We start from the raw sequence: 22741 nt of genomic DNA on the forward strand, positions 1-22741 counted from the left end.
TATGCTAGATTTTGGTACAACAAAGCCTCCCTACAACTTCTTCACCTTTTGCAACCCTTCCCCCCCCCCCCCCCCCCCCCCCCTTTTTTTTTTTTTTTTTTTTTTTGGTTTTGTTCCTAGTAGTACGATTTTTCTACCAAGAACGCAATCTGATAATAGTTCCAGGTACTTTGGGTACGCTGATGCCGCACTCAAGACAGTTAACAGCGTGCTTGGGTACATGCCCACGGTTCCTCATTGGGGTTGGAATGGCAACGCTCGTCGCTACTGGGATAACATGTAAGTCGCAGCACACCGAACAGGTGTTTTCTAAGAGAGTAACACTGACATTGAGTAGATATGGCGGAAAGCTTCGCAGGATCGAGCGCCAGATACACCACTATGGCTCCGGTCTCAACGCCTTGGTTTTGCTTTCAGCCTTCCGTAGTAACCCTTCAGACACGTACCTGATCCAGACGGGTTACGGTGGTACAAGCGGGCCACTCTCCAGTATCAACCAAGACGGGTTCGCAGCGGCGTCGTTCCACTCCTGGCCCGATACTCTGAAGTGGGATGGTATCAGCGGCGATTATGGCCCGAATTTTGTCGGGTTGGCTTTGGGCTCTGGAACCTACGTTGTTCAAGATAATGACCTGGGATTGGTAGCCTATGGAGGTTCGCTGACCGTAGATGGAACAGTTGCCCGCGTTGAGACGCGAGATGCAGTAAGGCGGAAGGTTTTCGTTGGCCCTCTTGGAGTGCTGATCTCCGTTGATGCTGGTATAATCCAGGAAGTCGGTTATGACACCAAGGACCATGGCAGTCTTTCAATCACACTGGCACAGCTAAATAACGGACCGAGTGCTGCCGCGGTGGTGCTGTGGGTCGAAACTACATCAGGTTCGAATTCGTACAAAGTCCGGACATCTGGAATCGATCAGCTTCGTGGTGGATGGCGAGTGCCTCTCGGCCAGAAGTCTGCGACCGTACAGCTGCAAAATGTAGCCTAAGATGTGCCTTGGGTGTACTCACTCATTGGAAAGACGTTGATATTGGAATCCATTCTCGATGGCTAACACCGAGTGAAAGCGTGGCATTCGCGCTTAATATTCTACATACTTTCTTACATATCTTAAGTCCAATACAATCCCAGAGAGATATACAGGGACACTTGATTGCATATTCTGCTTTATTGTGTGATATGAAGTGGTGACGGCGGCCCCGAACTTGTCGTCTATGCTATGAGTCAACGCAGTTTGTCGCCGTGTTCACGCCGCCCGGGGGCCGATGTGCCCCACCATGCCGCCGGGCCTAAACCCCGCGATACAGCCCTCGACGCGTAGATAGACCAAAGACGCGTCTCAACACCAAATTGATGGTGTGAAGAGGTTAAGTTAATTCCTCCACGAAGAGCCGAGACCGCAGCTGCACACACCCAACGACCCTCAAACCTAAGCTCGAGAACAATCAACGAGAATCTTGTTCGGCCCTCGTGCCGTCGTTCGTCGGCCCACCGTTGCCACCGCTGTGCACTGTACACACCATGGCGCCGCCGACCATTCTAGCCCACAAGTCTACGTTCCTGGCCGCGCAAACGCTGCAGCTGTCTCGAGGTCTTGCCCCCTCGCATGCTTGGCGGGCGGCCAATGAGGCAGCTGAGGACGGCATCCCCAGCCGCGCTGTCGAAGATGCGCTATACCGGCTCAACAACGCACTGCAGCAGCATGTCAAGAGGGTCTACCCGCTGCAGGCGACCCGACACGTGGCCGAGCAGATCGACTCGCTCTTCCTTGATGGTGGCGGGAGGGATGGTGACGACGATGACGAGGATGGACTAGAGGGGGAAGAGTCTCTGAGGGAGGGAATCGATCTCGGTACGCAGTTGCTTTCTGTTCCCCAGTCACCTTGACAAATTACACAGGCTTGCTTACCGCTCTATATTGTACCACAGCAACCGACCACGCAATCGCCTCGCTACCCCCAACCTGGGACGCCCACGCTCCGGCCGAAGCCGAGGCCCAACCCCCAGAGGCACACCGTTACGCCGAGCTGCAGTCCTCGCTGACATCGCTGTCCGCGCGCCGCGCCGAGATCACTGCCCGCGTCGAACGGCTGCGACACATGCGGGCTCTCCTCGAGCCTTTCCAAGAAAACAATGTCCAGGAGAACCTGGTCACGCGGAACGGCGAGGTCGAAAAGGAGCTCGAGCGCATGCGCTTCTTGCTCGTCCGTGTTGCTGGCAGGATTGGGCAGTTACCGGATCCTGCTCGGGACGCCGAGACCGACGACGATGTCCCGATGGAGGACCTGGACGAGTTGGAGAAAAAGAAGGTGGATGCGCTACTCGATACCTTGTGACCCTGTCTACCTGACATTTGTTCCGGCTGCCCATCCCTTTTGGCTTTTAAGAGGCGTTTGGCGTCATGATACCCCGAAGTATGGTTGGTTATGAGGCCTGGTTTTGTTTTGCATTGTCATGTTTGGATAGATCTTCATAGATCTTTGGAAAAGTTTACACCATCACGTAACAGACATCGGGACTAGAGTAAAACCTTTCAGATGAATGCTAATGATCATTCTGCATAATGCTAATCCGACAATAGTCTGATCCAATGTTAAGGATGCTCTCAATCTGCCTACAGCAAAACCCGAACACCACAGTGGTTTAGGCTGGCTCCAATCTCAATGGACCCGTTATCGCGGTGGTCGTAGTCCCTCATTCGGCACGATACTCTTCTTCCTGCGCTCGTGATCTCCGATAAGCGTAGCATCCTTGGAGGAGTCATCAACATCGAGACCCTTTTCCATGTCAACACCCTGTTCTTCCCCCTCTGAATCCTCTCGGCTGCCTCTATGGCTGTTCCCCTGGCCGTTGTCCTTCTCCCGGGGTGCATCTTTAGCATTCTCGTGGCCGGTCTTCTTCACATGTGGATTTGGTCGAACGACACGCAGTCTCACCATCTCCTTGTCCTTGTCCTCCTTGGCTACCTTGTGGTATATACGTAGACCAACAGTGACGACTGCGTTCCAAGGACTGCGTAAAAACTCGTCGTTGTCATCATCGTCTTCTTCTTCTTTCTCCGCTTCATCTGAGGCTGTAGGTTGTGCAGCGACCGGCGGTGGAGGTCTCGCGCGAGCTTCAAGTTGATATTGGAGCTCATACTCAAGCTCGCGGTCTGAAATGTCGGCGACGGATGAAATATCTGATTCATCAGACGAAGAATGGATCTCAGAGTCAGTCTCAGGTGAAGGAGGTTCAGCTGCCTTCTTGGTGTTACGGTCCTCCCTGTCTTGATTCGTGTGGCTGGTTTGTGCCTCTAATGCTTTGGTCGTCTGGCCTTTGAAAGTTGAGCTCTGGGGCTCAGAAACAACACCGGACGAGGAAGAATCGACTGAGTAAGGGGCCGCTGCGGCAGTCGCGAGCTTAGTCGCCCACTCCGTTGGAACACCGGACGCATCTGAGGTTTGCGGCACTGGAGTCGTATCAAATCCTGGATCAGGTGCTACGGGTGTTGACTTTTCCGATTCTACCGAGTTCATGGTCGCATTCGTATCCTGACTAGGCTTGGAAGTCTTGAGGGGAAGTTCTTTCTGCGAATCCCCAGGGCCTGGGGTGGAACCAGGTGTCAATATCTGGACACGTCTTCCTGTTTGGAGGGGGTCCTGGGTAGCCTCGGAGTCCTCAATGTCCTTGGCACCTCGCATGGCTTTTTCCCGTTCGGCCTTTTGGTATTTCCTGAGTTGCACCTTCGCTTTGGCCTTGGCCTTATTTTCCCGCCTTTTATTCTGCTCTTTGACATTGTAGTAATGGTTCCGCTGTCTAATATTCATTAGCTTCTTTTTCAGCTCCTCTTTTTGTTTCTGTTCCTTCCGCTTCTCGACATCTTTCCTCGCCCTTCTCTCCTCCTCACTTTCAATAATCTTTCCTTTGCCTTTGAGTGTGCTGTTAGTGAATTACACTTATTGGTGCTAGAGCCTCTTGCGTTCGATGGCAATAAACCAGATATAATGAGCCTGACTTACTGTGAGCCAAGTCGTACGACATTCCAACAGCAACAAGCTTGTCTCGACGTTCTCGTGCGTAGTTTCGTACAACCTCCTCTATTGGTAGTAGTCCCATGTCGCGCGTAGCGTTGATCTTGAGCAACACCGTATAGTCGCCCGCCTCGAGCTTTAGTTCCACATTGACACTGCGCTTCTGACAATAGGGGTTGATGCTGCGGACGACATAGTCTTCCTGGCCAGTCTTGTGTAGACGAAAGTTGAGTTCGAAACGGTACTGTCCTTCTAGCCCGCGGTAGTAACGATCATCTAATTGAGAGAGGACAAGAACGACCGGGCCACTTTTGGTCAAAGAAAAGGCGAACTGGGTGTCATGATAATCAAGAGTCCATGGAACGGAGAGTGTCGTCCAGAGGGAAGTGACTTTCCATTCTGGACCAAACAGGCGAGTTCGATCAAATGCTTGGTATTTGCGAAGAAGATCTTTGTACGAGATCCAAAAGGAGCCGTCATCGCCGAAGCGATGATTAAGCTTGAGTAGCCATTCAGCAGTCCATTCTTTAGATCCATCGCTCCACGGCCCTTTCCACTCGCCTTTGCCCCAGGGGTTCTGCAGGAGCAGGAGACGATGGCCGTCGACTTCGACAGCCCGCATGACGGAGTAGGCGTGTAGCTCAAGGATACCTCGGCGTTCGCCCCAGCCGATTCCCCACATGCCAGTCGAGCAACCGAAGAGAAACTCCTCGTTGACTTTCATAAGTTCTTCCTTCCAGAAATACTCCGTATCAAGGATATCGCTGGTGTAGAGCTCACTGGTGACGCCACCTGTGAGATCTTCAATTCCTTCCCCAGTGAAGCCACCTTCAATCGCCGCAAAGTCACCATGGGCCTTGGCATATGCCTTCTCCAGCAGAGGTACCCAAGTTTCGTCTGGATGGACGCACTGAGCAAAGTACAGAGAACCCGACCCGCTCTGGTATGCTTTGCGGTATTGCTCCTCGGACTCGACCCGCTCTCTGTCTTCCCAGAGCACTCGTTCGAGAAAGCTTTCCTCGAAGTCCGGCTTGGTCAGGAACAACTTGTCGTCAATGATCTCGGAGATCCACTCGCCGTCTCGGTGGAAGACGAAGCCGTAGACGCCGACCTGCTCATCGCGAGCCACGCAACACCGCTCAATCAGACTAGGTTTGTTGCTGAGCGTGCAAAGAGCCGCGAGCAGCCAGCAATCCCCATCCCTGCCCTGTCTTACATCGCTGGCCGTTGGTCCGTCGATGTAGAACCTAGGGTTTTCAAAGATATCGGGCACTCTCTTGACGCTTTTGGGCTTGAATTTGGACTGTAGGGGATTCCTAAAGTTGTACAGGGTCTCAAGTGTGTCTCGCTTGCCCCATTTCAAGTCCCACTCAAGGTCAAAATGGGGGTCTCTGTACTTTTGGTTGACACGGCGACATTCCTTGACGATTTTGGCCACCTTGGCCTGACAAACTGCGGCAGCTTCGTCGTAAGATGCCTGCGTTGTGATTCCTGCAGTTTGGTGCGCGTGCTTGGCTGCCAGGTCAACGTAAGAGTTGTGAGGAATAACAGTAGTGGCTATAATCTCGTAAGTTATTACTCATGGGACATGTCTAATACATGGGATAGGCCAATAAAAAAAGAGCCGGGCCAAGTGTCTTCGAACGATGCACCTTGCATACCTTTTCCAGGTGCTTTGGTTGTAAACTTGGCCCAAAACTCGTCAATAGTGTCTTGCGGAGTCTTTTGCTTGATCTTTTTAGGCATTTTTGCTGTAGATACTGGCCTCTTGGCAATGGCAGTACGTGCGACAGGCGCAATGTCGTCGTCGCGTTCTAGGTAAACTGATTCCGAGGATGTCGATGATGTTACAGACATCTTAGGCGACCGAGGGCGTGGCACTTTTACTTCTGCACTCTATGTTTAATTGGAAGGGAAGCCTCGCTAACTAGATCATTGCCTACCTAGGCAAGTACTTACTCGGTAGATATAGGTAGAGAAAGAATGGCTTTGGACTGGTCGCACAACGTGAAGCGCTCTGTACAGCTGTAGGGTGGTTGTCAATTCGACGTGTAGCGTACCTAGGTGGGCTGAGCGTTGGCGGAGCTTTCCGTCAGTTGATTCAGAAGCAGGAGGAGCAACTAAATAGCTTACACAACATGGAAGTCCAGAAGGACATAGAAACGACCAGCGGAAAGAAACAGATCATTTGTAGCCGCAGCCCTCTCGCCGATCCAGTAGTCGCCTCCGTCTGACCAGCATCGGCATCGTTCGTGCCCGCACGTCTTGCATTTGACCAGTAAAATCAAGTCATTTAGATGAGTTCTGACCAATGATTTCTTTAGGCTGTCTTTCGCCCACATCATGCAGTCAGACCCGAGGCTGAGGATTTGCCAAACGGCGCAGGTGCAGCAGCTTCATACGCGGCTAACATCAGCCCCACGTTAAGCCTTCCCATCCTTGAATTTGGGGGCCAAAATGCCTGACAGCAAAGATGCAATTGAAGCCAATGGACTACCAAACATGAAGAGAAACAAGACAGCTAGGCATTCATGGCACTTGAGGCGGCCAAGGCGTGGAACGAATTCCCTTCAAATGTATTCAAGCGGAGCAATTTTACCAAGGCTGTGCTGCGGGTCATCTCAGCTTGCAAATTACAAACCAGTCCACCAATACGTGTCCTCGACACTGAACGTTGCCTCCACCATCTTTGCGCTCTCCCCCCCACTGCTATCGCCTACGATGACCTGATAGTCACCGGCCTCCACGCACCACTGGTCCCGCTCCTCATCCCAGTATGCTGCAGCGTACTTGGAGTCCACTTCGATTGTTACTGTCTCGGCTTGCCCAGGTGCGAGCTCGACCTTTGAGAAGCCCTTGAGCTCCTTGAAAGGACGGTTGACTTTGGACTTCTGTTTCGGAGCGACGTATACCTGGGCCACTTCTGCTCCGCGGACTTTGCCTGTGTTCGTAACTTTGACGGTGACCGTGATCTTGCCGCCCTTCTCGACAACAGAGAGGTCCGAGAATGCAAACGTCGTATAGCTCAACCCGTGACCAAAGGGGAACAAAACTTCCCTCTGAGCATACTCGTAGTATCGATATCCAATATAGATGTCTTCCCCGTAGAGTACACGACCACCCTCAGTTCGGTAGTTCAAGAATGCTGGGTTATCCTGTACCCTTACAGGGAAACTGAGGCTGAGTTTACCAGACGGGTTGACATCGCCGAACAAGACGTCCGCTATGGTGTTGCCTGTTTCATTTCCTCCATACCAGGCTTGAATCACAGCACTGACATCTTTAATCCAGGGCATCTCCACAGGTGTACCAGATTGCATGACAACCGCTGTGTTCAAGTTCGCTTTACCAACAGCGGATATAAGGTCGTCAATACCTGGCGGTAGGCTCATGTTCTCGCGATCCGCACCCTCGGTTTCCCAGTCCTGATGTGCATGTGATTAGCAGAATGCTCGCAGACCAGGTATTAAGCAATTCAGAGTCAGCAACACCTACTGCATTCAGACCAGCGCAAATAATGACCTGATCCGCATCCTTTGCCAAGGCCACCGCCTTTTCAATCTCGGCCTTCGGATCTATAACCTTACAGCCACCAAGACGTATGGCACCCCCTCTCATCAGCACGGCTTGGTCGGCCAGCTTAGAAGTCGGCGTTGAGGCCCATTCAAGCTTGAAATCGTACTTCTTTCCCTTCTCCAACTTGTGGAACACCTTCTCCTCAATAGTACCGCATCCGAAGAAAGCACTCCCCAGGGTCTGCTTTTCGGTGTTCTCAATAGCCAGTCCTCCGTTGACGTATAGATTTCCACTTCCACAAACCACAAGACCTAGTTCGTATGAGCAGTCCTCATCTGCAACGAAAGACCCTTCCAGTGTGGCATAGAACAGCTCAGACTTCAGATCCGGGTGGTGGTAATCGACGAGAAACATGTCTGTCTTGAGGATCTCGATTTCATGGAAGGGCGTCCTGCCAGACACATGGTGACCTTCGTTGTATATCTTCATCGTCATTCCTGGGTTTCCCTTCGCAGAAGTTGTTGTGAATCCCAATGGAGGGAGCATCAGATGTGAGTACTGCCCCACTGTGTATTCAGGAGGGTGGGTCAGCTTGCTTGTGATCCCATCAAAAGGGGTGATTGCGTAGTATGAGGCGAGCGATGCTGAGCCTCCGCCGTGGTATGTTGCAATCTTGGCATTCGGCCCAATGATGACAGTCTACATTGCCGTTCAGTACTTTGCCTTGAAAGCAGATGAACATGTCTCACCTTCTTTTCCTTCTTGAAAGGCAACACATCGCCCTCGTTTTTCAATAAAACTATTCCTTCATTTCCAATTTTGCGAAGAACTGCAGCTGTCTCTGGGGTATCAAGTGTGCCTTCCTCACCGTTCTCTGGAATGCCACTAGCATAGCATTTCTTGACGAACTCAAGTACAGTCTTAGCTCGCTGGGTGATGATATGCTCCCGTACTTTGTCTGTTTGAGCATTGAACTTGAGCATATCACCGCGAAACCGGGTCGGGCCCGGCATTTCTAGATCAAGCCCAGCCAGAGCAGCTCTAGGATTCTGTCAATTACGGGATGTACCTAGCAAGGCTGCGGGGTTTATACTTACTCAGTTGTACTGTAAGTTCCCCACCAGTCACTCATGACAAGACCCTCCCAACCCCAGTCTCCGCGTAGCATCTTGTCCAACAGTTTCTCGTTTTCACTGCAGTATGTCCCATTGACGCCATTGTATGCCGTCATGAATGCTGCTGGGTTGGATTCCCGAACAACTAGTTGGAAGGGCAAGGCATAAATCTCACGGAGAGCTCGTTCTGTAATCATAACCTTCATGAAGCGTCAATGCACAAAGAACTGGAGTATGAGTACTAGACACGGAAATGACCTACTTGGACAGCATTTCTCTTATGCTCGTGATCATTTGCAACGAAGTGCTTGATCGTTGCCTGGACCCCCTTAGATTGAATCCCATTGATGAGAGCTGCAGCTCCGAGTCCGGCCTGGTACAATTGTATGTGAGAAGTGCACTGAGAATGACAAAGACAGTTTGTGGTTTACCAAGAATGGATCCTCGCCTAACGACTCAAAGCCTCGGCCGCCTAGAGGTGATCTCTGCATGTTGATGGTCGGACCCAGGATGGCATGCACTCCCTTAGCTCTAGCTTCTTCGCCCATCAACTTTCCCGCCTCCTCCAAAAGCTTAAGATTGAATGTTGAACCAAGCGCTGTACCGCAGGGAAAGCAAGCAGCTTTGATGCCATTGAAGAACTTGGTTCCGCGGACTCCATTGGGACCCTAGTTTCCTATGAATTAGAGACAATAACCCGGTGGATATCACAATTTATGGGGTATATGTCGTCTGCTAGGCATCTCAAAATGCTGCTAGACATAACCATTTAGGGTGAAGAGAGGTCACTCTGCCGTCGTGTTAGTGCACGATCATCGGAAAGTTGCATGGGCACCAAAGCCGCCCAATCTCAGTTGCTTAATAAGAGGAACAAAACATACCACATCTGAGGTGCGGACTGTAGGTATCCCATGGTGATGCAAAGCCTTTGTGTGCCACATGTCAATGCCTGTGTCGAGATGCCATCAGTGACCTAATGCCCTGCGCTGTGGGGTTTGAAGATGAGACGGACCCGATAGAAGATCGACCTTCTCAGACAGAGAAAGCTTCTTCAGCACTTCCTCGACGTTGAGGTCTGCCATCTTGTCTGACTCGGTTACGAGGGTAATTGCTAGTTGAAGACGTTCCAGGAAACAGGAACTGAGATGTTAAGGAAAGAAAGCAAAGGCCGTCTGCAATTGGGTTCTGCAGCCCCTCGTTGTTATATACGAACCCCTGCCCGAGGCTGGTGCATATTCGCTCGCATCACTTGGCCCGTGGCTCCACGGCGGCATCGCTTCATCCGTGATGCATCCAATTGATACCAACTTGGCACGCGTTCACATCTCGTCGATCAGCCAGCCTGTTTGGACTAGGATAAAGAGCTTGACAGCGAGAGGAAAATGCTCAGCAATCTGGGTTTCCCCCTTTCCCTTGACAGATTCTCATAGATGCCGCACGTGTTCACAAGCTCAACCTCTGAGTACACAGCGAATGGACCCTGATCTTCAACGATACGAACTTCTCTTGGCCCCTCACAGAATGCAGCGCCGAAGCTAGCTGGTTTCCCCTGCTCCTAAGGCCCGGTCGACGGCCCGCGCTTCCTTGCAAAGCCGGAGTTTTGCCAGGACCCATTGAAATGGTGTTCAGGTCGGCGTTGCTCAAGCTGGCAGGCTTGTAAATGGCTCATGGCCCGAGCACTTTAAGATTCCGCGATTCTGCAGGAGAAATTACCCAGAAGAACGAATCAGAGTACGGAGAACACCATCCTAGGTCGGAAATGGTGGTTTGGATTGGGATCGTATGGTGAGGGATGGCGCCAGGCGCTACAGTTGCTCAGTCCTTTTGACCAGCTGGTTTCAATTACGTAGCACTGCCACCATGGCGGACAGGTTACAGGATGTCTTTGGAGTTCGACTTCCTTCGATTACACCCAGGACACAACTCATTTGACTCACGCCGTGACTTCTACCACGAGCAATTGTTACAATTTTCCTGATGGATTAGTTTCTACTATTTCTGCCCAGATAAAGAGGCTTCTACAAGCCCAGAACAGCTTCTTAACCTTCTCTGGAGGGTCTGTCAGTCTGGAAAAGTACAGCATCCCACCACTATAAACTGAACATTACAATTCAATATATAACTTGGCTCACCTTGAGACAAATTGGCTGTATGCGTCAGGCAGGGAAGACTCGGTATGCTATACAGGGGTGACTACAGCATTAAGGACCTTCGACGCGATCTGGAGACTGGCCTAGGGTGGGCACATTCGACAGAAAGTGTCGCAAGATACTTGGAAACCATTGTAAACGAGCTCAGCAAACTTATTCCAAGGTAAATAGCTAACTAGGAGGATAGCTACCCATTGTGGGTGAAGCCAAGATCAAGTACGCTCTGAATGCCGTCGAAAGACCATTGCTGACTTGGTATAGGGGATCCTATCGACACACTTCGAGCCAGGATAAGAGTGACACAAAGAAAGTAGTGACAACTTCTTTCTACAAATACAAAGGCGGAAAGATTGCCACGTGCCATGCCCATGGAGATGGAACATGGAGCATCGCTTTCACTCTACTGGGAGAGGAAGAGCTCAAAAAGCAGCAAGACTTAGGAAGCAAGACAAACGAAGATCAGCTGGAGGTCCTCGTGAATACTGAAAGGAATGGGGGACAATTAATTCACCATGGTGAAATCAAGAACAAGCCACAAGCCTGCCGTGGCCATATCTCTCTGAACAATGATGAGGCACATCGAACGCATAAGGCCAGACCTCAAAAAGGGGGATACGTGCCCGAGGGTCCGCCCGCCGTATCATCTACTGGCCACCGAGCCTTAGAAGATCATAGCTCTATCTCGGACGTCGCTCAGCCGACATCAAATAGTCGCGCAGGGGGTCATTTGGCATATTATCAACGATCGCGCGACAGGTTAAGTCTTGAACAGAAGCATATAGCTTCTGAATTAGCAAAGGATGTCCTCACGCGAAAGGAAGAGAGGGATTTGTTCCAAAGACTCAAGGAAATGCCAAGGGAAGAACAGGAACAAGTTATGAACCTTACGAAGACATTCAAGTCTCAGAAATCAACGGCGTCAGGCAGCTAAATATGATACATGTCGACGATAATGTAAGGAAGCCGATGAACATAATCCACTTATCAACAAATCGACTTCATTCTAGATTTACGAATATCCTAATGATTTCCCCATTGCCTGGGCCTCAAGAATTTGTTCATGCTGAGGCAATCTCCTGCAGAGTCTTGTAAAATTGTGCCGGGTCGTGGCCAAAGCGGCCCAAAAACAGCCCATCCAAGCCCCCCTTCAATTTCTCAAACAAACCTGGTCCAGCACTTCCACCGTACAGGATCCTAGTGATGCCCTTTCGGCGCTGGACACAGTCTAGAGTGCGGATGTCTCTGACCACATTCACAACATACTCAGCACCAGCCGGCTCTTTCGCGCCTATTGCCCACACCGGCTCGTAAGCCAATATGACCTCGGTGTCGTCCGGAACTGCCGCCATCACAGATTCAACCTGAGACCTGCACTCTTCCACAGCGATGGTCACCTGGCCTTGCGTTCGTTCGCCAATACAGACGAGGGGAATCATGCCATTCCTAGCGGCGGCTGCCGCTTTTTTGGCCGCATCCTCATCCGTCTCTCCGAATATCCTCCGACGCTCTGCGTGGCCCAGCTCAATAATGCGACACCCTACTTCGGCAAGAACTTGAGGAGAAACCTCGCCCGTGTAGGCCCCTGAGTCCTCATAGAATGCATCCTGGGCTCCAGTAAGAATCTTCGTGCGCTTCAACTGGGCGACCACGGAGGTGAGGGTGATGTGGTCGGGGATGATGAATACGTCCACATCATCAAGCAGTTCCGGTGATTTGGAGAGAAGTTGAACCAGTTCGTCGACATATTGTCTGGTGCGCGCTGCCGAGAAGTACATCTTAGTGGATACGCCCACAAGGCGGCGCTGAGGTGACGACATGGCGCAGCGGGCCTGCAGATCTTGCTGATGCTACTTGAAGAGTTGAAGGCTGTATAAGTGATTGGTTTTAATACTTGCTGTAAAGAAATATTGCGAAGTTGAAGTATGAATAAGAAGGAAGTGAGAGGTGAAGTCAACCTTTCCCCAGTCTGTGGACCTGTTCTCCACGCCGCTACGTGGTGGGGATGAGCAATGCGGGTCTGATGCCAGACGTGCGTGGAGCAAGACAGCCTGGAAAGTAACGTCGTCCATCCCAGAGTAAGAGGCAAAATACGACATACAAGAGTTCAACATGCACAAATTTCAACATGATAGAAGCCATCGGCTTGCGAATGCGTCCATGAGAGAGGCTGTAACCGCTAGTCAATGATTTTCCTAAACGCGCCTGTTGGCGCACTCTATATTAAGGCCAGTAGGGGATGCAGCAGGGGTGAGACTATATGGTCCGTCGAAGGCACACCGGTGACTACAGTTCATTCTTCTCATACTCAGTGATAGCATCCACTTTTGCCGCGCTCGCACTATTTGGGTCAAACTGATATCCCAACCATTCCTTTGCCAGACGCCGCGCCAGCTCCAAGCCGACCACTCTCTCGCCCATACACAGCACCTGAGCATTGTTGCTGAGCACCGCCCTCTCGACCGAGAAGCTGTCATGTGCCGTAACCGCGCGGATTCCCTTGATCTTGTTCGCCGAGATGGCGACGCCCAGTCCAGTGCCGCAGATCAGGAGTGCCCGGTCGCATTTGCCGTCTGCCACGAGTTTGGCCGCCGACACTGCTCGGTGGGGATATGCCGTTTTGTCGTCCGCCCCATGGCTGCCGACATCTGTGACAGACTCTACGCGTGGATCGCTCTCGAAGTCAGCTTTGATTTGGTTCTTGTAGCCGACTCCAGCATTCTGTGTAGTCAAGTGATTAGGCTTCGTGATCTATATATGGTAGTGCTGTTGGAGAAGAAACAGTTGCCGACTTACATCGCAGCCCATCGCTATTCTGTACTTTGGTGAAGCCATTTTGGACAATGTATTAGCTTCTGGCAATATGCAGTCACGAACTCGAACAGCAAGGAGTACAGGAAATGACAGAAGATCCAACAAAGCCGCTACTGGAGGCTGTGTCGTGGGAAACTTCAAGTGGCGTCATGTGTCAGTCAATCAACCGCTACGGGGAGCGCATATAATACGGCAATCCGAAAGCCGGAGCATCGCAACATTCACTTCAAGCAAGGGGGGTAAATCCTTCTGCCCCATCCTTCTGCCCCCTCCATTACTGGCAATATACCAATGCGGCCACTGATGAGCAATCTCCCCCACCACACCTCGTGTGCAATATTCTGTGCAGAGGTAGTATCCCGTCAGTGTCGCCCCCACCTAATGTAGTCCTTCAGCCGAGCCGAACAATCCGTGCAACACATATCCAACCCCCCTTTGACCCCAACAACACCTAATCAAGCAAAGCGAAGTCTGCAGCAGTGACTTAGTGCCAGTCCGGGGTACGTTTTGGAGAAATAGCTCCTTGCCGCTACCCCTCCTTATATGGAACCGCGTCCTCCCAAGCGCTTCTCTTCCCCACAAACTCATCCACTATCTACGTCTAGACCCTTAATCGTTCTTCTCTGGTCCGGGTTACCGCATTAGGCAACCCCGAGACACTGGTTTACCACTTGCGAGAGGCAGTAGCAATAACTGCGGCAGGTACAAAGAAAACCCAGGGCATTTGGCCGTGTGTTCTTCGGCCCCTGAGACAGGAAGAGGGCAGCTCAGTAGGAAACAACCAAACAAAAGCAAAAAACAGCATCACAATGTCGAAACGCCACCTCTTTGAGTCCCCCGATGGACTCGTGAACAAAGCTCTCCGGGGTATTATAGCGTACAACCCATCTTTAAGCCTGGACGAGGCAAACCGGGTGGTGTTTGACACCGCCTACGATAGATCCAAAGTCAGTATCATCAGCGGAGGAGGCTCGGGTCATGAGCCCGCCTGGTCTGGCTATGTGGGCAAGAACCTCCTGGCAGCATCTGTAGCTGGCGATATCTTCGCCAGTCCCAGCACGAAACAGATCCTCGCCGGTATTGATGCGGTTCCTTCGGATAAGGGCACCATTCTGGTCGTCACAAACTACACGGGAGACTGCCTGCACTTTGGCCTCGCCAACGAGAAGGCTATTGCACGGGGTCACAAGAGCCGCATGATCATCTGCGGGGACGATGTTTCTGTGGGCAGGCAGGGCAGTCTGGTTGGCCGGCGAGGTCTTGCCGGCCAGCTTGGTGTGCTCAAGGTCATGGGCGGTGCATCGGGTGCTGGCGCAACATTAGACCAGGTTTATGATCTCGGCGTGGCATTCTCACAGCAGATCGTCTCAATTGCGGCAACACTCGACCACTGCCACGTCCCCGGTCGGACAGAGCACGGCATGCTTGGTAGCGACGAGGTTGAACTGGGTACGGGTCCTCACAATGAGCCCGGATATCAGAAACTCTCACCCGTACCATCGCCGGAAGAGCTGATCCACAAGATTTTGAAGTACTGCCTAGATGAAAATGACCCGAATCGGGGCTATGTCAACTTCACACCCGGAGACGAAACGATGTTGCTCGTCAGCAACTTTGGCGGAATGTCACACCTTGAGATGGGAGCATTAGTCGACGAGCTCCTCGAACAACTAGCACGAGACTGGAACATTGAGCCGGTGAGGGTGGTCACCGGACCCCTGGAGACGTCCCTCAACGCGCCGGCCTTCTCCGTTTCGGTGATCAACGTGACTGCTGCGGCCAAGAACTGCTCGTACTCGGTCGAGGAGATCAAGTCCTTCTTTGACGTGCGCACCAACACATACTGGGAGTCGATGGCCGGATCCCAGGCGCAGCAGCGCAGCCGGCAGCAGCAGTTCGTGCATGCGCCGCTCGAGCCCAAGAAGACTGTCGACGACGCCAAAGACCTCAAGATCGATCCAGCAACACTTGACAGCATGTTACGCCGGGCGTGTGCCGCGCTCGTCAAGGCTGAACCTGACCTCACCAAGTGGGACACAGTCATGGGCGACGGCGACTGCGGCGAGACCCTCAAGACGGGAGCGAACTACCTCGTGGCGGCGCTGGACGCCAACCTTGCCGCCGGTGGCTCGGTCATCGCCGTCTTGCAGGAGCTCGAGGACATCGTGGAGAGCAAGATGGGCGGCACGCTCGGCGGTATTTTGGGCATATTTTTCGTGTCTCTGCGTACGGCCGTCGAGCAGAACGTCGACCAGGCCATGGGCTCCGAAGGGGTGCCGGAACTGTGGGCGAAGGCGCTCAAGATTGCCCTGGACAACCTGGGACGTTATACGCCTGCCAAGGTCGGCGACCGCACCGTCATGGACACGCTGATTCCGTTCGCGGACGCCATGGCCACGGGCAACTTCGACGAGGCTATCGAGGCGGCGGTCAAGGGTGCCGAGGCCACAAAGACCATGACGCCTCGTCTGGGCCGGGCGACGTACGTCGGTGCGGATACCAGTAAGGTGCTGCCGCCCGACCCGGGTGCTTGGGGTGCGATGGTGGCGATTCAGGGGCTGAAAGAGGGCTTGTGAAGAAGGAGAAAGTAATGGGGAGGACGTCGAAGGAAGTGTTTTTTATTTGCAGCTATTATAATATGGGGAGCCGTTAATTCTGTTAATCTCTGTCTGTTGCCAGACGGTGGGGCTACAGTTGTAAATCTCAATGGTACGGGAATCGTCAAATCACGAAATGTCACTTACATCGTTGGGACCGTGTGAAATTTGCTGTATCATGACACAGAAATAACTGGACTCGTGCAATTGACTCATTTGATTAATACTAGGATCTAGATGTAGGTACAACTTCTAAACTTAAGCCTTGCCGGCACTTCCCAGCCAGTGCATATACTGCTCAATGGCCTTCTGCATGGCGTCCGTGCCGGCCTCAATGACGCTGGTCAGGGGCTTGCCCCGCATCTCCTCCTGGACGCGGGCGTAGTGTTTGTTCATGCCCTTGTTGATGTTGACCTTGGACACGCCGGCCTTGATGCAGCGCTGGAAGATCTCCTCGTCGAACGGGTCCGCCCCGTGTAGCACCAGCCGCACCTGGTTGCCGACCTTCTTGTTGATGGCCTCCAGACGGTCGTACTCGAGCCGAATGCCCCGCGGTCCGTATTCGCCGTGCACGTTGCCGAACGCCGGGGCCAGCATCTCGATGCCGGTGTCGACAAACACCTGGGCCTCCTCGGGCGTCGTCAGCAGGCCCTCGAGGTCGGCCGTCTCGGCCACACCGTCCTCGCCGCCCTCGATACGCCCGGGCTCGGCCTCGGCGGCGATTCCGCGCTCGTGGCAGTAGGCGGCCAGCTCCTTGGTTAGGGCCAGGTTCTCCTCGCGCTCGTAGTGGCTCATGTCGCACATGATGGAATCAAAGCCGTCCGGGATGTCGGCGGCGCGGCGAACGAGCTCGGGCGTCTGCGCGTGGTCCAGGTGCAGACTGATGGGAACCGAGGCGCCATGCGCCGCGCTGGCCGCTGCCAGCACCAGCGCCTCGTCGGCGTACTGCATCGCCCACGGGAACAGCAGCACCATGGCTGGCGAGCGCGCCGCCTCGGCCGCCCGCACCGTCGCGATGATCGACTCCATGTTATAGCAGCACATGCCCGGCACCGCGTATCCGCCATCACGAGCGGCGTTGAGGATCGCCATGCTGCGGTTTTGAGAGAGCGGTGGCCGGCCCATGATGAAGGTGAAGACTTGGCTTGGGGAAATATATTTTCCTTGCTATTTCGATATTCTCGTAGCCGGACTCAGGGCCTCGACGTGTAAGTGTGGAAGCTCAATGCTGGGCTGGCCGCAATATAGTCGCAGATCTGCTATACAGATGCGTGGGCACGACCGTTAATCAGAGAAGTATGAGCGCGAAATGTCACCAGCGAGCCTCGTCACGAGCGAGGCACATGAGGGTTTCAAATGCATTCTACGATAGGGTACGTCACTCTCCATCCCCCGCGTCGTGATCCACCCGGGTCGGCTGCCCTCGAGGTGAGATGTCCCGAGCCATTCCATGACCTGCATAGAGCCTGTTCGTACCATCATACTATCGTGTCTACTACTGGAGCAACCTGCATCGAATTTCCGTACACGGACCGGGATGCCACTCTAGTAGGACGACACTGAATGCGCCTCTAAATTTCACCAGCTCCATTACCCCAAATCGACAGCAGCCATTTGATCCACGCTCGCTGCTGCCGGCTAATGAGTTGGCTAATAGCAATGCTAAGTTCAATGAGAGGTGCGGCAAGTGGAGATCATTCTCGTTTCCCCCCTTCGCAAAGAGCGGGGGAGGTGGGGACGAACGGAGCACCGAGATCGGTTCGGGGAGAAGGCCGCCGGATCATCACCCTGGCTTGCAATAGTTGTGCATTGTGACGAGTTGCTCCGTGGGGGCCAGGTATCTCGGCACAAAGAAATCCACGGGTGCTAGTGGTGTACCACTGAGAGCCGAGCCATGAGTTGAGCCTCTGCACCGTTGATGATAGTTGTTGTAGGTATAGTATATCCCCCCTGCGGCACTTGATCCTCCTATTACATCACTCTGTTTCCCGCCTTATAGAGCAGAGCAAATCAGACCTCGACAAACCCATCTGTTATAGGTGTTGAAGCCTGGCAAATACACTCCAAATCCCAGGAGCAGCTCCCGTGTGGTCAGCCCAAAGCTTAACCGCCAAGTAGCCAGGAACCGACCATGTCATCAAAACCAGACATCGCCTTTATAGGCCTGGGCGCCATGGGCTTTGGTATGGCGACCAACCTGGTCAAGCAAGGATACAGCGTGACCGGGTTCGACGTTTGGGCGCCGACTCTCGAGAAGTTCAAGGCCGCCGGCGGTCTCACGGCCACCACGCCGTCTGACGCGGTTAAGGGGAAGGACTACGTCGTGGTCATGGTGGCGACGGCGGCGCAGGCGCAAGCCGTGCTCATCGAGGGAGAGAACGCGGCGCTCCCATCGCTGTCCAAGGGCGCGGCCCTCCTGCTGTGCTCCACGGTACCGGCGTCGTACGTGCGGGGGCTGGCGGCGCAGCTGGCCGAGATGGGCCGGAACGACGTGTTCCTCGTCGACGCGCCCGTGTCGGGCGGCACGTACCGTGCGGCGGACGGCACGCTGTCCATCATGGCGGGGGCGTCGGACGCGGCGCTAGACCGGGCGCGCTTCCTGCTACAGGAGATGGCCGACCCCAAGAAGCTGTACATCGTGCGCGGCGGCGTCGGCGGCGGCAGCAACCTGAAGATGGTGCACCAGGTGCTGGCGGCCGTGCAGATCCTGTCGGGCAGCGAGGCCATGGGCTTCGCGCACCACCTGGGGCTGGACCTGGCGCGCACGCGCGAGGCCATCCTGCAGTCGCAGGGCCGCAGCTGGATGTTCGACAACCGCAGCCCGCGCATGCTGCACCCGGAGTTTCAGCCCATCGCCAGCGCCCTGACCATCATCCTCAAGGACACCAGCATCATCACGTCCGAGGCCCGGCGGGCCGGCTTCCCCACGCCGATGGCCAGCACCGCCGAGCAGGTCTACTTCTCCGGGCTGGGCAAGGGATACGGCCCGGACGACGACAGCAGCATGGTCCGGGTGTACACCGAGGGCAAGGGCAAGGTCGGACCCGTGGCGGGGACGGCGGAGACGGACGAGGCGAAGCTGGAGCTCGTGGTGGCGCTGCTCAAGGGCATCCATCTGTGCGCCGCCGGGGAGACCATTGCCTTTGCGAAGCACCTTGGGCTGGACCTCGAGCAGGTCTTTGACCTGTGCATCAACGCCGCCGGTGGCAGCTACATGCTTGAGGCGGCGGGCCCGGAGATGCTGGGCCTGTTCGGAGCGCAGGCCACCGCGCCGGCGGACGCGGGTGCGAGTCTGCCGAGCATCGCCAAGGGACTGCAGGATGCCGTCGACGAGGCGCAACGCTTGAAGGTGCCCGTGTATCTGGGCAACCAAGCTTCAAATCTCGTGAGGCTGGCTCTAGCGCACAGGCCGAAGACTGCCCCTGAAGCGACGCAGGGCCAGGTAGTTAGAGTGTGGGGTGCGTGAATGTAGATTTATAGTTAATTACGAATAATGAGCTCGGAGAGAGTTTGCAGCCTGTTCATACATTTGCTCTTGAGAGTTGGGGAAGATCGTTTGCTATTCAAGCATCAAGTGGTATTGGCCATGAAACAATATGTAAAAGCAGCAATTCATACCCATATTACCACTCAACATCACAGAGCTACAACACCGGTTCCCATCTTCGTACCATGCTTCCTTAAACCCCCGAATGACAGTACTCCAGATTTTCTTTTCGCACAATCAAATGCAGTCATTACGCCATCGTAGGAGCTGGCCGCCTCGCCAGCAGTCCTCCTCTCTTCGCCGATGATCCAGCACCAGCACCGGGCCTGGCCAACGTGTACTTGGCGAAGGCTCTCGCGAGAGCCTTCTTGCAACTGACCTTCTGGCTGCCTACGAAACTCTCGACCGTAACGGCGATGGCGCGGTCGATGTCCTGCGCATTACAGTACTCCGACAACCTCATGCGGCAGAAGGCCTCAGAGATTCGGATGATGGCTTCCAAGTGACGGACCTAGTAGTTGCAAGTTAGTTTAAGACTTTTCAGTTGATAAAGTTAGGTAGTACATACTGTGATGGGATAGGCACCAGTAGCCAGCGACTCTCTTCTCATGTCGGCAAACAACCTCGCCACCTTGTCCTCGTCCATGTTGAGAAGCTTGGGTTGGCAGTGATCACGAGCATACAGGATGTACTTGCGCAGTAAATCCTGCGGGATCTGACCCTCCTTTCTAGTTTGGGCCTCCTGGCTCTCACGGGAGGTCTGAGAGTCGGGCTCGACTTCCATCGAGTCCTTGGCGCTCTGTGATTGTGACGTAGGATGGCTACGGCTGTGAGACCCAACGATGAAGCGGGCAAGACGCTCATCTTCGGAAGGATCGACGGTATCTCTGACCACGCAGAGGATATCGAAACGCGACAAGATGGGCTCCGTCAGCTCGACATTGGACGAGAAGGGGATGGTCGAGTTGTAGCGACCTCCGATCGGGTTAGCAGCGGCGATGATGCCACAGCGTGCCTGCAACGTTGTCACAATACCGGCCTTGGAGATGGAAATGGTCTGCTGTTCCATGGCTTCGTGGATGGACGTCCGATCTTGGTCGTTCATCTTGTCAAACTCGTCGATGAGGCAGGTACCCCTATCGGCCAACACCAGAGCACCACCTTCAAGAGTCCATTCGCTGGTAAGGGGATCTCGGCGGACACTAGCCGTCAGACCGACAGCGGAGGCACCCTGGCCGGTTGCGAAAACAGCACGGTGGGCCGTCTTCTCAACATATTTGAGTACTTGGGACTTGGCGGTACCCGGGTCACCGAGAAGAAGCACGTTGATGTCTCCACGGAGGTGATGGCCGCCCTTGGCGATCTTGGCTACACCGCCGAACAGGGACAGGGCCACAGCGGTCTTGATGTCGGTGTGCCCGTAAATGCTGGGGGCGATGGAGTTGACAACCTTGTCGATGATCTGGGGGTCGCGCGACAGCTTACGAATCTCTTGTTCATCCTGTTCGGTGAGCCTGAAGCCGGCCAGCTGGTCGTGGGCCTTGACTACGTTGTTTGCCTCGAGGATGGTAGCAAAAACGGGGAAGCCATTGCGGTTGTTCAGCTGAGCGTCGTAGTTGTTCCGGTAGATGCCAGTGACCTCAATCTCCTCGCCGGGCTTGGCCTTGTCGATAAGGTCCCAGAGGAGAATGACCTCGCGGTGCCGGGGCAGACGACCGGCGGGAACGGTGCCGGGGGACTCCTGGAGGGTGAGCTTCTGGTAGTTGCGGTACACGGTCTTCTCCGAGTTGAGTGTGAAAGGACCGCGAGACTGGCAGCTCTGGCAGAAGGTGATCTTGACCTCGACGTTGGACTCCTGCTGGTACGGGCCCAGGGTGACACCGCACTTGGTGCAGTCGAACTTGACGTACTTCAACTGGGGGAAGACGCCGGTCCTCCGAGTCACGACGCCGCTGACTCTGACCAAGCAGTTCAGATGGGACTGGCGCAGCTGGCGGAGGGTGTAGTGGACGGGCAGGTCGAAGATACGAACGTGAATCTCGGAGTGGATACGCTCGTAGTCGGGGTAGTGCAGCAACACGACGTCCATGGCGACGTCGTCGAAGAGCTTGAGCATCTCGGCGGGGGCGTTGGCCAAGAAGTAGGCCAGGATGGCTCTGGAGGAGGAGAGGTGGTCGTACGAGACCTCGAGGGACTCGGCGTTGATCTCACCGAGGGTCCGGATGCGGTTTCCGTAGACTGACGAGCCGCTCTCGTCGGTGTACTCTGTCAGGAAGGCCTTGAACTCCCTCTTGATGGTGCGCTGGACGGCGGGCTGCGAGACCCACTCGGTCAAGCTGGAGGCCTTGACGTCCTGGAGGCCTTCGAGCGAGAGCTCCTCGTCCATGATGTCCTGGTCCATGTCATCATCTGGGTCCTCGTCGTAGTGGTGACGACGTCTGCGGGGCTGGGCGGTCAGATCGATGTCGCCATCCTCGTCCTCGTCCTGGAGGAAGGCGGCGGGCATGCGCCTTCTGCGGGCGACCTCGCGATCTCTACGGTTCAGCTGGGCCTCGAGACGACGTCTATCGCCGAGGGCCATCTCGTCATAGTCGCCGTCGTCGTCAATGTCGATGCCCTCGTAGGTGTCGTTCTCGCCCTTGTCTCTGTAGTCGCCCTCGAAGCCGTCCCGGAAGAGATCGATGTCATCCTCGGCCATCTCGTCCAGGTCGTCCAGGTCATCGTCCTGGACCTCGACCTCCTCCTCGATGTCATCTTCGTCATCGCCGCCGTGGGCAATGTTGAAGGCGGGGGGAGAGGAGGGCATGGGGCTGGAGGCGGCGACTGAGGAGCTGGCGTCACCGCCGGTCCTGGAGCGCTTCCGGTTGCCCCTGGGCGCCGGGCCACGGTTGGCCGACGCCGGGTTGCTCCGCAGAGGCGAGCTGGGAGGGTTCTGGGAGCTGGATCGTGGTTCAGGGTCAGCGGATGCTCCCTCGATGTGGCAGCGGGGGAGGGGAAACGGGGGGTTGGCGCGGCGAGGTGTTTTCTTCGAACATACCTCATATTGGTTCT

At 54.5% G+C, this 22741-nt stretch overlaps 11 protein-coding genes across 11 annotated transcripts in view; 5 read left to right on the top strand and 6 right to left on the bottom strand.

Moving 5' to 3' along the window:
- Nucleotides 1–989, top strand: part of JN550_007523 (uncharacterized protein) — a gene marked incomplete at both ends in the record, with an annotated part of 2967 nt that extends 1978 nt beyond the window's left edge. Inside the window, 2 exons of the mRNA XM_049319383.1 lie at nt 201–279; nt 338–989. Of these exons, the coding sequence (XP_049170499.1) occupies nt 201–279; nt 338–989 (731 nt within the window). The remainder of the gene's footprint in view (nt 1–200; nt 280–337) is intronic.
- Nucleotides 990–1522: 533 nt separating this feature from the next.
- JN550_007524 (uncharacterized protein) lies at nt 1523–2337 on the top strand (the record flags this gene model as incomplete). Its single annotated transcript, XM_049319384.1, has 2 exons — nt 1523–1853; nt 1901–2337. 2 exons carry the CDS (start codon nt 1523–1525, stop codon nt 2335–2337), a joined length of 768 nt encoding a protein of 255 aa, XP_049170500.1.
- A 336-nt stretch (nt 2338–2673) lies between these two features.
- Nucleotides 2674–5871, bottom strand: JN550_007525 (uncharacterized protein; the record flags this gene model as incomplete). Its single annotated transcript, XM_049319385.1, has 3 exons — nt 2674–3911; nt 4003–5571; nt 5676–5871. The coding sequence occupies 3 exons, from the start codon at nt 5869–5871 to the stop codon at nt 2674–2676; spliced, it is 3003 nt and encodes a 1000-aa protein (XP_049170501.1).
- Nucleotides 5872–6647: 776 nt separating this feature from the next.
- On the bottom strand, nt 6648–9727 carry JN550_007526 (uncharacterized protein; the record flags this gene model as incomplete). The annotated part of the gene is made up of 8 exons (XM_049319386.1): nt 6648–7439; nt 7510–8229; nt 8280–8571; nt 8628–8845; nt 8908–9018; nt 9077–9313; nt 9527–9594; nt 9658–9727. The coding sequence occupies 8 exons, from the start codon at nt 9725–9727 to the stop codon at nt 6648–6650; spliced, it is 2508 nt and encodes an 835-aa protein (XP_049170502.1).
- Nucleotides 9728–10821: 1094 nt separating this feature from the next.
- On the top strand, nt 10822–11726 carry JN550_007527 (uncharacterized protein; the record flags this gene model as incomplete). The annotated part of the gene is made up of 2 exons (XM_049319387.1): nt 10822–10958; nt 11057–11726. 2 exons carry the CDS (start codon nt 10822–10824, stop codon nt 11724–11726), a joined length of 807 nt encoding a protein of 268 aa, XP_049170503.1.
- Nucleotides 11727–11853: 127 nt separating this feature from the next.
- On the bottom strand, nt 11854–12570 carry JN550_007528 (uncharacterized protein; the record flags this gene model as incomplete). Its single annotated transcript, XM_049319388.1, has 1 exon — nt 11854–12570. One exon carries the CDS (start codon nt 12568–12570, stop codon nt 11854–11856), a length of 717 nt encoding a protein of 238 aa, XP_049170504.1.
- A 508-nt stretch (nt 12571–13078) lies between these two features.
- Nucleotides 13079–13627, bottom strand: JN550_007529 (uncharacterized protein; the record flags this gene model as incomplete). The annotated part of the gene is made up of 2 exons (XM_049319389.1): nt 13079–13513; nt 13589–13627. The coding sequence occupies 2 exons, from the start codon at nt 13625–13627 to the stop codon at nt 13079–13081; spliced, it is 474 nt and encodes a 157-aa protein (XP_049170505.1).
- A 788-nt stretch (nt 13628–14415) lies between these two features.
- JN550_007530 (uncharacterized protein) lies at nt 14416–16182 on the top strand (the record flags this gene model as incomplete). Its single annotated transcript, XM_049319390.1, has 1 exon — nt 14416–16182. One exon carries the CDS (start codon nt 14416–14418, stop codon nt 16180–16182), a length of 1767 nt encoding a protein of 588 aa, XP_049170506.1.
- Nucleotides 16183–16461: 279 nt separating this feature from the next.
- On the bottom strand, nt 16462–17328 carry JN550_007531 (uncharacterized protein; the record flags this gene model as incomplete). Its single annotated transcript, XM_049319392.1, has 1 exon — nt 16462–17328. One exon carries the CDS (start codon nt 17326–17328, stop codon nt 16462–16464), a length of 867 nt encoding a protein of 288 aa, XP_049170507.1.
- Nucleotides 17329–18334: 1006 nt separating this feature from the next.
- On the top strand, nt 18335–19669 carry JN550_007532 (uncharacterized protein; the record flags this gene model as incomplete). Its single annotated transcript, XM_049319393.1, has 1 exon — nt 18335–19669. One exon carries the CDS (start codon nt 18335–18337, stop codon nt 19667–19669), a length of 1335 nt encoding a protein of 444 aa, XP_049170508.1.
- Nucleotides 19670–19940: 271 nt separating this feature from the next.
- JN550_007533 (uncharacterized protein) lies at nt 19941–22732 on the bottom strand (the record flags this gene model as incomplete). Its single annotated transcript, XM_049319394.1, has 3 exons — nt 19941–20201; nt 20259–22629; nt 22728–22732. The coding sequence occupies 3 exons, from the start codon at nt 22730–22732 to the stop codon at nt 19941–19943; spliced, it is 2637 nt and encodes an 878-aa protein (XP_049170509.1).
- Nucleotides 22733–22741: the final 9 nt, after the last annotated feature.

This window comes from Neoarthrinium moseri (genome assembly GCF_022829205.1).
Source record: "Neoarthrinium moseri strain CBS 164.80 chromosome Unknown scaffold29_Wmoseri_CBS_16480, whole genome shotgun sequence".
Classification (NCBI taxonomy): domain Eukaryota; kingdom Fungi; phylum Ascomycota; class Sordariomycetes; order Amphisphaeriales; family Apiosporaceae; genus Neoarthrinium; species Neoarthrinium moseri.